General features: G+C 36.5%; 1 protein-coding gene across 5 annotated transcripts in view; it reads right to left on the bottom strand.

Moving 5' to 3' along the window:
• zic6 (zic family member 6) overlaps nucleotides 1–12,197 on the bottom strand; it is a 92,457-nt gene that overhangs the window by 23,583 nt on the left and 56,677 nt on the right. Inside the window, exons 1-2 of one of the 5 annotated variants that reach the window (XM_039665751.2) lie at nucleotides 5,931–7,335; nucleotides 2,405–4,446 (exon numbers count right to left, since the gene is read on the bottom strand). The exons of 2 other annotated variants lie outside the window; for them this stretch is intronic. In XM_039665751.2, the coding sequence (XP_039521685.2) occupies nucleotides 3,848–4,446; nucleotides 5,931–6,891 (1,560 nt within the window). In that variant the 5' untranslated portion in view covers nucleotides 6,892–7,335 and the 3' untranslated portion in view covers nucleotides 2,405–3,847. Of the gene's footprint in view, nucleotides 1–2,404; nucleotides 4,447–5,930; nucleotides 7,338–11,297; nucleotides 11,892–12,197 lie in introns of those variants that run through there. 2 more of the 5 variants (XR_016169687.1, XM_089134867.1) reach the window with 2 other exon arrangements.

Here is a 12,197-nt window from a genome sequence, read left to right as displayed (position 1 = left end):
TTAACATATATGTCTTATATATTAGAAATGACATGTAGAGTACTCTACCTTAGTTTATTTCCCTCGCTCGATGAAAAGTGAAGTTCTCTTTGAAGATCGCTCGGTGTGTGGTGGATCCGGGTATGGTGGACTCTTCTTGTGATGATGTGATGACGTTCGAAGCACAAACAACCCACGTGCTGGGTCAACGGTGTATGTTGGGTAGATGGGTTATTTTTTCCAACTCATGTGTTGAGTCAAAATCCATATACATAACCCATAATGGGTCAAACATTTCATAACCCAGCGGTTGGGTTGATTAAATAACCCAGCATTTTTTAGAGTGTATGACGCACGATATCTGTTACATTAAAGTATAGAGTGTGTAGACGCATAATAAAGTTGAAGATACTGTAAATTGTCACATATAGACATAAATCCAAACTTATCTTCGCCATACATCCTTGTTGCTAGGCAGAAAGCACTCTGTGAAAAGTGGTTGAGAGTAGCAGTGAAATACTGGTGAGAAGAATCATCTCATTCACAGTAAAGGAACCTTAAAAGAAATCAGCTAAAGATCAGATATTCCTGAAGAAATATTGTTCAGTGCGACACTTTTGGAAATGTTAAGATGAACAACGGACATTAAAAAGAGAGAGATCTAAATTCTGACTGAAGAAAATGGACACCATCACTGCACTTGCTAGACAAAATAAATACAGGACTAAACAGAGACACTTATTCTGGGATATTCTCATAAAATACTCCTCCTGAAAGTTGCTTTCAGAGAGTGAATCCATTCAAATTAAAACAAAACAATTTGTTTTGTGTACATACATTTAATAAAGGAAAAATTGCTGTTTTAAAAGCGTCAATGCAGTTAAACTAAATAAGTATTCAAGATAAAAGGGTTTTTTTTAATTCGCTTTAAATTTTGAAAGTAGATTGGGTTTTTACTTAAGAAATGACCAGTAAGGGGACTAAATTGAGTTAAATTATTGGTTTAGGAGTAGGTTTAGGGTCAGTTCTTATTATATTAATTACAATAACTGCAGAACTATAAAATAAAGTGCTTGTTGCAAGAATGTAAAAATGAAGCTAAGGAGGAGGTCAGCATCTGCTAATACCGTGAGGTTATAAAGGGAGTGTACGATAGTATCCAATCAGTCTTCAAATACAATTTTGTCATTTGATTTCAATCGCAGGATAGTTTGAGGAAGAAAGATGTCAAAATGACAAATTAGAGAGTCTGTAAAGTAATTTTTCCAATTATCTATAAACAGCAACACGAGTCAAAAATAAATTAATTCTAAAAGAAATGCAAAAAAATGATGTGATCAATAATGTGATTTCAGTTGTTTTCAGCTACATTTCTCAGCTACTTTTGAAGCCGTTTTGTTAATGAGAATATTTTTGTGTATTTGAAAATCATACATTTTATTAGTGCTGGAAACAAGTGAGATTCCAAATGATTTTTACGATTGCAATTTACTCAAATTAACCATATGATTTCACATATTAGGCATTTTGAAAGGTATCATAATTTTAGAAGACAGGATCAGTTCGGACACATGCAGTACGCACCAAATTGATGCAAGTATCTCTATGTGTTAAAGATCCTTTCCAATGACAACCCAATTAATGCAAGTTTTATATGGTACATTTGGAAATATCTCATTAAACCAAGATATGAACATGTTTTCCTAGCATTCGCAACAACTTGCTTTAAACATACCACATCAGTCTGGCGCTGATGGTATGAAGTTTCATTGGAGAGACAGATTTACATTTGCCCCATGACCTTTCTAAGGTTATTCACAATAGCTAAATGAATAAACTAAAAAAAATATGTCAGAAGCCGCACAGGGTCAAAAGCCTCGGTAGTCACCTTTTCCCCCAGTTAAACCTGTTTTTCTCAAGCCTTAGTCCCCAAAACACAGGTTCACTGTATTCTGTGGTCACTCGATTTTTCACTAGTTTCTCTCTATAAGTAGGTTATAATGATTGGTGCCTGAGGCACCATCCTTGACAGTGGGAACTGGGCTCTTAAACTATGAATTAAATGTATTATTGTATTAACCAACCAGGAAAGAAATTAGTCTTTTAAAATGCAATACATAGTCATTTTAGCTGCTTCACACCCTAAACTATCCTACCACCACAATACACACATGCACAAAAATCCTGGCAAAACCGGAGCATAAAATAGCATAAAAAAGTGCAAACTATCTGAGTAACAATACTTATATAAGAAACTATAAAACAACCTTTGGATCTCAATATTCCAATGGTAGCACCATACCGAAGGCCCCAAGTTTCATCTTTGCAGCCTTTAGAGCCTTACAGCTCATGTTCAGATTTTTCAAAATATACAGAATCAATTAAAAAATTGGGACAGTATTGAGTTTGAGCACAAAGCAGAAAATATGCAATAGCACTTTATTTATGCAACTGGTGTACTGAAAGTGATTTCAGTATTAACATTTTCTCAATACCAACCTTACTGCTTTTTTTCAAATTTGCCATTTTGGTTCTTATACAGAGGACAGATTACAGTCAATTATGCGTTGGGATTTGCGCTCATTTTCATTCAATTGAAAACCAACACATTCGTACAATAAGCAACTTGCATGCGTGCAGGTAGAACAAGGCCAATATCCTCGCTCACACCGTATTCATGCCCTGTCATGTTGCACTGCAGTTTTAATAAAAGTTAATAGTAAACGAAATTACAGTTCGCATAAAAGAATACAATCACGACGAGTTAAACTGGCTGTTAAATTGGAACATGCCGGAGTTCATTTGAGGTGACTTTGGCCGCGAAATCGCCTTCACTGAAAACACTTTCTTTCTCAAAATAAATATTTTGGACATTGTACAAATCTGAAAAGTACTAAAAGTAGGCATATATAAAAAGCCTATAGGCCTAGTAGGCTATATATATTCTCTTTTTAATTTTTTTTTTAAACACACCTATGTTGTATCCGTGAAATTAACAGGCAGATAAAATCCAAAAGCTTACTGAACTCACGCACGTACGTTTCCTTTGAGAAGCATGAAGTTTAAATCACAAGCCTGATGAAAGAGAATAGAGATAGGCTACTTTAATGAAACTTTGAATACATAATTAATTGTACAGTATATACAGTAGAATCTTAATTAAACCATTCTCATGAAGGGGACTGATGACTGTTATAGCTACTAAAATTATTGAGGTATAAAAATGCACCCAATGGTGAGAATATCTTAAAATAATATATAGGCCGCGTCCAGGTCACCTTCACACATCACATAAAGACAAACGATATATATTTTTATTGTAATAACCTGCGAACAAAATTTAAGCGGTGACAGAAAATACATAGGCTATAAATTACATGTTGTAGACTACTTTACAAAAAAAAATCACATGTTATTAACTTCATGAATAACTTTTCAAGAGATAAATCTCTCATTTCCACTATAGGTCCTGCCTCCTCGGAATAGGCCCTCGCCCTTTTTTCTGTGCAGAAATAACTTAATTTTATTATTTAGAAATGTATTCTACTCCGCCTGTTGATATCTTGTTTACAGATATTTTATATTTCATATAAGAATTTTACTTTGGCAACGTATCTATAGCCTAACTTTTATAGACATTTAGTAATAAAGGTTAAATAAGCTATTTACAGTTTAGGAAAATTCACCGTCACCGACGTCTCACCAATACAAGAACACAACAGATAAAGCTCACGTAAAGTAACAAATTGCACTATCCTATTTTGTAAGCCTGACAATTTTACACAAGGAGTTAGTAAAACTTCGGCTGTCATCCGTCACGCTTTAACACGCCGAGTACAAGGCCGAATCACATTATAGGCTACATCAGTCAGTGTTTGTGTGAAAATGTGTCCACGGCGCTATGACAAGTGTACCAGCCATTTACCAGACTTTTTTGAAAAGATGAGTTGGACGTAAAAGTTCTATGGCTAGGTGGGAAAGTATGGCTTGGTTGGTTGCATGAGTATTGCACAGACTCGGGTCTATAATTGCCCCGTTGTAGCAACAGAGGGTCCAAAAGGGACTGTGGCCTGTGAGCTGTATAGTCCAAACTGTTTTCAAAAGTGTGATGGAAACGTGACCTCATAGTCGACTCATTTCGCGTCTCAGGAGACAGAGTCTCTTGGGAGGGAGTCGTCATCGATCCCGTCACTGTAGAGGCGGGTGTTTCTTGCTGTTCTGCCACCTCAAGAGACCTGGCCTCAACAAGGTGCTCGTCGTCTTCACCGATTTTGGCAATGTAGGCCTTGCAATGGAGTTTCATGTGTTTGCGCAAGGAGCTGGGGTGTGTGTAACATTTTTCGCAGCCTCTGACCTTGCACGTGTAGGGTTTATCGCTGGAGTGAACGTGAGAATGCTTCTTCCGGTCACTGCTGTTTGCGAATCTCCGATTGCAGCCCTCAAACTCGCATTTAAACGGTTTCTCACCTAAACGGGCAGAGGAGGGGGAAACGCGAGTTACGGGTGGGATGTACAGTCAATGTACATGGCTCATCAGTTCTGAGTGCATTGTGTCATTAGTGTTATGCAGGATGTTGTAGGAAATAAAAAGTGTGCTGCTCCACACATTGAACAATAGCTTTTAGTAGGCGAGGAGAGAAATTTAGGCTATACAACACTCTCGTACTACATGCAAAATGTGATAAATCGGGGAAAAAATCCATTTAGCCCTATTTCCCCCCTATCATTCTTTAAAGTGGTATTTTCCATTCAGTTGTTTCCATGCAATGGCTGCTCATTCAATATCCTGATTTAGCCTACACTATGCTAAAACAGACTTAGCCTTAGCTTAAATAGCCTAAATGAAGCGTAAATGCATATATAGCTGGTTGAGCTACAGCCTGCATCAAATACATTTCAGTTATAAGGAAAAATAAAATAAGAACAAACAGACTAGGCTGTTATCATAAGTTGAATTATGCCATAACCAATAGTTGGCTTCTAGGTAATTTATGCGTCAGTAATTCATTTTCAAATTCTAATGCATTCAGTGAACAACAGCCTAATAAATCTTAATATCCGTCAGTTAGTCGACCTCATTCATATTTTTATGTGCTTTATTAGCCAAAGATGAATTCCTATTTTAATTGATTTCTAGGAGAAAAAGAAAGTTAACTGTGGGTTTGGTAGCTAAATTAGACTAATCGATAAATTATTTAGGCTACATAAAGGCTAAATCATAGCCTACCTAGTAGTTAAATAAATAATAATATTTAAAAAAAAAAAACAGTATTGGGGAAATGTATATTGAAATTTAATATTCTAAGGATTATTGTGACGTCAGTTTCAAGTGTAGTGATCTCAAAGCTTTCAGTGCCAAGCACGAGCGTGTGCACATGGCAGAGAATTCAGCTGCGCCTTGCGTAAACGCTACGTCACAGCTCTCCGGTGCCCTGGAATTTATTTATTTATTTTCACTGCATGAATGAGAGGCACCCAAACAACTGGCCTGTGGACTGATTTTCACCAGCACGGTTTATAAAAACGAAATAAAAACATATTCCACTAATACGAACAGCAAACGTTAGAACAAACAATGGGCGCTTAATTTTAAGTGTTTCAGAAAAATTATTAAATTCTATAGAGTGCAAAAATTCTACATTTATTTTTATGCAGAAACATTTTGAAAATACATTAAACATGATGCTATGCCAAAATCCGTGTTTATGTACAGCAAACATAATTGAACAACTATAGGCTACCGTTGTTTAATATGATATAACGTTACTTTGGGATAAAATAATCAAACGTGTTATTTATTTATTCTGTGGCAATTCTTCGTTTAAAAAAATGTGTTGTAACAATGTTAAGTAAAACACTTTGAAAAAGATTTAGAAACAATTCCAAAAGTCTGAAGCCTATCTTTATATTACTATTTCTACTATTATTAACATGATTATTATTTAACAAACCTGTATGCGTTCTCTTGTGTATCTTGAGGTTTTCGGATCTGGCAAAAACTTTTTCACATCCATGAAAAGGGCAGGGAAAGGGCTTTTCTCCAGTGTGCACTCTGACGTGGTTGACCAGCTTGTATTTGGCTTTGAAGGGCTTTCTGTCTCTTGGGCAGTTCTCCCAGTGACAAACGTAGTCAGAGTGCTCCGGTCCTCCGACATGCTCAATCGTCACATGGGTGACGAGTTCATACATGGTCCCAAAACTCCTGGCGCAGGGCGGCTTGCCAGTGCCTTCTTGGCCGTCACTCCACTTACACACGAGCTCGTGCTTCGGGTTCTGCCTGGAGCTCCTCAGGAAGGCGTCACCCCCTCCTCGTTGCATGGCCATATTCAGTGGCTTATAGAACTCCAAGAACTGGGTGACTAGCTGCTGGCTGTTGGCCCTGGGGCCATTGACCGACTGCCCATACGGGTGCGTCCGCGAGAGAAGATCTCCGGGAAGACCCAACATCATTTGGCTGCTGAGATCTCGGGTTCCGTCTGACGAGCCATGGGCCTGCTCTTGATACGTGGTGAAGAACGCGTGGCTCCTGCCATCCCTATAGCTGTGGAGGTCACGGTACCTTCCAATATTGCCATGTTGGTTAGGTCTCGGAGCCAGCTGATCAGTTACTGGTGGCATGCCTGCTGCTGACAGATTTGTCCCAATGATAATGCCCCTAGGACTTGGTTCTAAGCGATGACTGGTGTATCCAGTGTCTGGAAAATGGGTAACCGAGTGGTCAACATATGCACTGGCCCTCGTCTCGTGGTAGTCTCGCAAATTTTGCGAGGGGCAGAGTTTTAAGGAACTGCCAGTGGGGTGCCCCATGTGCTCCTCTGCCAAAGGTGGCAGCACCATGCTGGGTTCAGTATTGCTCTCCCCAGGGTTGACGCAAGAAAGAGGGCAGCCACTAAACCGCGACAGGCTTGTCATGTTTTGTTGCGAGCTTGAACGAGGGTTTGGCAAATCAACCAACCTTTAACGTTTACGATTTACCAACAAAACTCTTCCCCATTTCCCCCGCTGTATCATCTGCATGTGCAGTTATTGCCAGTAAACCTCTCAGACGCAGGAATCGGACCCAGGTTCGTTAAGATTGGTGTGAGTCCCATGCCGTTCACTTTGCCCTCTTGATTTGTGGCATTAACCGTGGTAGTAAAATTCTCCGAACCAGGCCATACTGCAATATAAAAGCACAGCAGGCAAACCAGCTTTTAAAAAACGGTGCTTTGGGATTGGTCGGAATGCGCGATGATTGACAGTCCCTGGATTTGTTTTAAAAGGGACACGCAGGCGTTCACCACACGACTCCGTTTTCAAATATCCCAGTGAAAATGCTTTGATATGTGCCGCTCGCGCACTGCCAGATATTGTCTCATATGTGACTTAAATGCACCAGAGTTCCGAATGAATATTGTTGGCTAAAATATCGAAATGTTTAAATTACATATGAATTATTAGAACGTCTGAGCTACGAATGCTATGCAACTGTGAAAGCAAATCAAAATTCTCTTTCACGTCAAATTCTCACCGCACGTCTCTATCATTCACAAATGTCTGTTTTACTATTCAATATGGTTTAACTTTAATTAAATAGAATATAGGCTACTTTGGTAATACTCGGTCCATTGTAGGCCTGATGGTGTTGTTTTACCATCAAAAATATACTTATATTTTTGCAGTATATATTGTAGCAACCCAGTTGAGCGTCTATAATAATTTTACTTGCAGGTAAATATTACAAGTGAAATGCGACAGAATCTAGATTTTTTTTTCACTCTTTTTGACAGTTTTCATACAAAGATGTAAACATTAAATTACAATACATTTAAAATAACCACATATTGTAAAGTGTCCTTGCCCAGCATGTGTAGTGGTGAGTTTAATTTATTTCGTTTTTTTAGTGAAGAGATTTACTTAGGCTATATTTACATATTTTACATTAGATTTACGTATTTACTTTTGCGTGCATTTTTATAGGATTTTTATGGAGTTGCAAATCTGTGATAAAAAGAACAATCATTTTATATATATATTTATGAATTATATATATATATATATATATATATATATATATATATATGAATAGATACATTAAATGCATTAATAGTAAAATCAATGCATATATTAATAAAATATTAAATACGCAAGCAAATATGATTTAAAAAAATGCATGCTTTAGGCCACAATAAAAAAAAATAGGCTACTGGGTCAAATAATAGGCTACCTAAATATCGCATAATCGCTAAATATAACGTTTTTTGGCCATGGAATATGAAAGAGTTATTAGACTTCTGACATTTTAGGTTACAAAAATTATAAAAGTTTCACACATTCAACATTTACAAACCCCAAATGATCTGGTGTCAATTGCATCTGTCGATATAAAATGACAAAAATGAAATATCTGTATATTTTCACCACAAACAATTAATTAACTGCTTTTGTAAAAAGAATGACACAGCATCAGTGTGTGTACATCAAACTGAATACCTGGTAGAAGAGCCAATTCAAAATGTTTAAATAACCACACAAAATGTTGACATGATAGGTATAGAATTTAATTATGTGAATTAAGTTTTAAGATAAAATCGTTGATTATATGTTACTAATAATCGCTTGCTTCACAACATTTTTTTTAATCAAAACAAAAAAAAAGAAAAAAGAAATTAATATACTTCTTCTGAAGACTCTCTGCCTTTTGAGTGGGCACAAGCTTGGGTTATTTACTGATATAATTCTTCCCACACATGAAGTTCTTGGATAGAGTAAACATTACAAGACAACAATATTTACTGAGGTTACAGTCACTGTATTCACAACAGTCAAAATTAAGGCATTATTAACAGTCAAAAAAGCATTGTTGTCACTACATCAACAGAGTCAAATCAAACATAATATAATAAAATGAAAACCCAATAGAGGCCAAGACTTGTTACTTTTGTAATGAGTCCTAATGCAGTTTTCAGATAAATGACCATGATATTCACAACCATGACGGTGACAGATATTATTTTGTGCAACAAAACGGAGTCTTCTCTCACAAAACACAGCAACTCTTCCTGATTTGTATCCTGATTCATATCTTTCTTCTTTTTTCTTCTGCCAATAAATGGGTCAGTGCAAGAATATTTAAATGAGAGAAGGTGCATAAATGAAGAAATCAATGATCTTAGAAAGGTGATAAGACACTAAAAATAGCATTTTTTGCTCTATCAATTCAAGTAGGCTAATGGTCACTAAATGACACATCTATAGTTCACAAGCTGGTCTTTGCCATACCCACAGTGCAAAAACTACATTCAACAGTCTAATATCAATCCAATGCATCCATAGTTGTTTACATATATCTTAAGATAACTCAATTGAGAGGTGAGCTTATTACTAAAACAAAATAAGATATATTTAGATACGTAGAACATAAAGTACATTTGCAAACATGTAAACCACTTCTCTTCCTTGTATATCTGTTGTGTCTATTTTGTAATTATAAATATAATGTAGCCTTATGCCTTTCATTCCCATATCCAGGGAATATCCAACAATAAAGCCATGCATTGCTCCTGTGTGTGTGTGTGTGTGTGTGTGTGTGTGTGTGTGTGTGTGTGTGTGTGTGTGTGTGTGTGTGTGTATATATATATATATATATAGAGAGAGAGAGAGAGAGAGAGAGAGAGAGAGAGAGAGAGAGAGAGAGAGAGAGAGAGAGAGATTTGAAATACAGAAAAAGTATTCCTCATTGCAGTGAACTTATATAACTGAGTGAGAAGCAGACAAGATCCACACAACAAGGACTCTAAAATACTTTTTCTTTTCTTTTCTTTTTTTTTTAGTTTTTTAGGGGGGTTGACATATAGCACAATAGTCTATATGGCAGTTTGCATTTACTAATAATCAGATGCATAACGGCTCGACAAATTAAATTTCTTGTCATTTGTGCTAACAAAGTTAACAAATATTATATAGACACATGTTAATTTAAGGTGCCACGGTTATCTCATCACTGATTGAGTGTTTGATATAAACAGAACCGCTCCTCCACAAAGGCTGATAGAAAAAAGGCTAAAGACTTTTGAATATTTAACAGATACAGAAAAAGATAAAGCAACATGTCCGCAAAAACACACAGAAAGAGCAAACACAGCTAATGTCTCAAGGGAAGAATATTAATTTAAACCACAAAAATAATAAGCCTATATAGAATTAAATAAAACAATTTCCCAAAAAGAAAGGATGACGAATTGGTAGGTTAGGCTAAGTGATTTTTATTTTTATTGCGGTTTAATTTTGTGTATTTTAATAAATTTAATAAATTTAATTTGAGATTGATAACTGGAAAATTAATCGACAGGACGTAGCAGTATACATCAATAATTCTCAACGACTCTATAATTGGTATGGTTGATAATTGTTTAGCCCGAATAACCAGAATTCAGTATTAAGTTGTTTCCAGGCAATTCTGCTCTGACTTAAAAAAAAAAAAAAATACGAATGCCTATCTACTCAAGGGGGCGGCAGATATAGAATTATGGCATTATTTTGACAAAAAAAAAAACATTATTTAACTAACTAAAATAGTCTAATCGGTCGCAATGTAGCTCTGTTCTATGTAATTATATGCCTATCAGTTATTTTAATTTTCTGTGATGTAAATAACGCACGAGGCCCCCTTCAGTTAAAAGCGAATCCTGCCCACGTTTGCCTTTTGGTAGGCATCAGAGTTAGGGCCGTAAAGAAGTTAAATGAAGTAACGGAACAATTCCGTGCATAGAGAAAGCAAAGCACGTCCTTAAGAACTAAGCTATTTCCTAGCCCCGCCCGGAAATGAATGTCACATGATAATATATTAAGCGCGTCCACATTTAAACAGATAGGTCTGAATCTAGATTGGAAAGTGAAGAATCCGTGGCCTGACTGCAGACAATGAAACCTTTTTAAAAAATCGCCGAGGAGCTGTCCGTCGCTGCAGAATACTCACATGTCTGCTCGTGTACGAAAGGGAGAGTAAGAGAGAGAAGGAGGAAAGAACAAGACATCGCAGAAAGGAGGGTGGGGATAGAGGTTGCTGGATATAGAGCTTTTGCCAGCAATCTGCTTTAAACTTGTGTTGTTAAGCATAGTAAAGTTCTTATGCTATTCTAATAAGCTAATGAACAATTAAAATTTACTAGGCTCCTACGTTTTAATAAAAATGTAGGCTATTTACTAGAGGAAAAAAATAGCCTAGTTTTTCAAAACACGTAAGATCTTGTTACACGATTTAGTAGCAAGCTATGTTACCCGAATAAAACATGAAAGTGATCAGAAAGAAACTTTTATAGGCTAATGCAATGACTCACCTTAAAAACTTAGACAAGGCCTATACGCGTTTTTCCATTGTAGAAAATGTGTAGAAAGTGAATGCGTGAAAGCTGTGGACTAGACCAGAATGTGGGTCTGATTTAGAGATTTTTGTTTTTAATTTATAAAATATAAAAGAGGGAACTCCTTCCGAGGAGAGATTGAATGGGAATGGGAACGTGAAATGGCTTGGAGGAGTATAAAGCGCTGCATGAAACACTCAACGCGTCTCTGAACTTGATCAGATTTTATGTGTCCTGCAGCGAGTCACCAGCAACCCTGTGAAACTTCCGCAATTGAAAGAATTTTTGGCGCCGTGGAAAAAAAACTCCTCGTTATAATATAAACCACCATATTTCTTTCTCTCTTTATTCTTGGGTTCTACGCTCTGTAAACGCTTTTACCTCTTACGACTTCAAACATTTCAGCATTCTATACATGGAACTCTATGGTTGCATAAATGTACATATGAGATAGATAGATAGATAGATAGATAGATAGATAGATAGATAGATAGATAGATAGATAGATAGATAGATAGATAGATAGATAGATAGATAGACAGACAGACAGATAGACAGATAGACAGATAGACAGACAGACAGACAGACAGACAGACAGACAGACAGACAGACAGACAGATAGATAGATAGATAGATAGATAGATAGATAGATAGATAGATAGATAGATAGATTCTCACTTTTAATATATTTTAAGTCTTCTATATGAAGAGATTCAGCAATTGTTTATTTTAAGAAAAAGTCAAGCAAATTCTGAAAGATGTAGGCTAACTTTGGGGACAGCTGACATGCTAAACTCGGGAAATAAACAAGCCTTTTTTTCCTGAATCGAAATGAAGTCCCATTCCTGTACCTGCACATAATGCCAACAGCAACCA

Source organism: Pimephales promelas, chromosome 9 (genome assembly GCF_988280905.1).
Source record: "Pimephales promelas chromosome 9, fPimPro1.hap1.1, whole genome shotgun sequence".
Taxonomy (NCBI): domain Eukaryota; kingdom Metazoa; phylum Chordata; class Actinopteri; order Cypriniformes; family Leuciscidae; genus Pimephales; species Pimephales promelas.
Note: the sequence above shows the minus strand (reverse complement) of the source record. Positions and strands in the feature narration are given on the sequence as shown.